The sequence below is a fragment of the Chrysochloris asiatica genome, unplaced genomic scaffold (genome assembly GCF_000296735.1).
Source record: "Chrysochloris asiatica unplaced genomic scaffold, ChrAsi1.0 scaffold00052, whole genome shotgun sequence".
NCBI lineage: Eukaryota > Metazoa > Chordata > Mammalia > Afrosoricida > Chrysochloridae > Chrysochloris > Chrysochloris asiatica.
In genome coordinates this window covers 18,284,693-18,286,554 of record NW_006408570.1, presented here as the reverse complement: position 1 = coordinate 18,286,554, position 1,862 = coordinate 18,284,693, and the positions used below count along the sequence as shown (strand labels likewise).

The window sequence follows — 1,862 nt, the reverse complement described above, 5'->3', positions numbered from 1 at the left end:
GGCTGCTAACCAAAAGGTTTTCAGTTCAAACCCACCAACTGCTCCTCAGAAATGCTATACAGGGTTGCTATGACTCATAATGAACTCCAAAGCACTTAACAACAACAACATTAGCAACCACAGAGATGTAAGTAACAAATCAGTCGTAGAGATCTGTGTAATGCAATGGTATTGTACTGAAAGTGTTTCAGAGAATAGCTGCTACGTCCAAACTACAGAGCAAAGAATGAGCATGTTTATTTCAAACTTTAAAAAAATTAGTAAAGCACACATTCCAGGATGGATATGTACAAGCCTACCATAGTGGTTACGAATCGGGCTGCTAACTTCAGGGTCAGCAGTTTGAAACTACCAGATGATCTGCGGGAGAAAGATGAGGCTTTCTGCTCCTGTAAAGATTTACAGCCTCGGAAAGCCTGTACAGGGTCATTATGAATCGGAACCGACTCCATGGTACTTAACAACAACCACCATCGTACAGCTTAGTACACCTCCATGGATTCCATCCATTTTTGTTTCAGATTTGAAGAGTGTTCCTTTGTGCAGAGATATCTCTAGGGTTGGAGCCATCCAGTGTGGGTAGCTCACGGAGTCAGCGCCCCAGTGAACCTCCTCTACCTTAGTAATATTGGTGATCAAATTTAATCATAGGATAATATGTGGTAAATGTAGTTGCAAATTGTTTTAAGTATAATGTTTCTTAGACTATATGAATAGTAACAACAAAATTGTTTTATAAAAACCTTTCTACAGGTGGAGGTACTCTGCGGCGTCGCCTTGTGGCCTCTAACCCAATCATTGCATGATGTCGAAGGTTTCCTTCAAGATCACGCTGACATCTGATCCGCGGCTACCATACAAAGTACTCAGTGTTCCTGAAAGTACACCTTTCCCAGCAGTCTTAAAGTTTGCAGCAGAAGAATTTAAAGTTTCTGCAGCAACAAGTGCAATTATTACCAATGATGGAATAGGAATAAATCCTGCACAGACTGCTGGAAATGTTTTTCTAAAACACGGGTCAGAACTGCGAATTATTCCTAGAGATCGAGTTGGAAGTTGTTAATGGCAGCTACGTGGAACATACTTTCCTAATCAATTTGTTTTGTTTGGGTTTTTTTTTTTTTTTTTTTGTAAAATGGAAATCAGGCTCTATAAAATACTATGAAAATGCCAATAGTTAATGCAAGTTGGTTCTTTGTTATTCAGTCTCAATGTGAAGAGGGAATGCTGTCTTCATTTGCTACCTCACAACATCAACAGGTAGTGCATTTAGGGGAATGGATTATCAAGCTCTGGTTTCATAAGTGGAGTATGCTTCTGATAATTATAAAAACATTTGCAAAAAAAAAAATTTCTACATTGAAGCATTATAAGTATTAGTTACAACATTATTAGTAACTGAGCAGAAGCCTTTAAATTTTTTTCTATTGCTTTTCCTTTAAGCACTACTTTATTCTCAAAAAAGTTATTGATATAGCTTCACAAATACTAATTGTAGCTGCAAAACCAGAAAATTTGACAAACTTAATAACTACAAAAATGCCAGGGGCAATTAAAACAATAGCACCTCCTCTAAGCATGCAGACAAAACTAGGTAATAATGACATTTCTGACCAGAACGCTCTAAGAAGTTCAAAAAGTACACTGGGCTTACTGAAACTGTTTTGTTGTTATAAGGAACTGTGGGAACTGTAGGGATATTTTTAATAATAAATTTCTGCTAAAACACTGCACAAAACTGTGATAGACACTCATTTTGGTGTCACTTCCTCTGACAACATCACCCAATATGGTCCCCACTCCATCCCCCCTATAAACCCTGCTGCCTCTGTGTCACTGTGGTAGGCCTTTGCACACAGTAC

At 38.2% G+C, this 1,862-nt stretch overlaps 1 protein-coding gene across 1 annotated transcript; it reads left to right on the top strand.

The window, feature by feature from the left end:
- The first annotated feature begins 805 nt into the window (after nt 1–805).
- Nucleotides 806–1,063, top strand: LOC102810988 (ubiquitin-fold modifier 1-like). Its single transcript, XM_006862980.1, has one exon. The coding sequence runs from the start codon at nt 806–808 to the stop codon at nt 1,061–1,063; it is 258 nt and encodes an 85-aa protein (XP_006863042.1).
- The last annotated feature ends 799 nt before the right edge of the window (nt 1,064–1,862 follow it).

Bases quoted from the DNA above. Each gene is read 5' to 3' on its own strand.
- LOC102810988 (XM_006862980.1), top strand. From the start codon at position 806: ATGTCGAAGGTTTCCTTCAAGATCACGCTGACATCTGATCCGCGGCTA.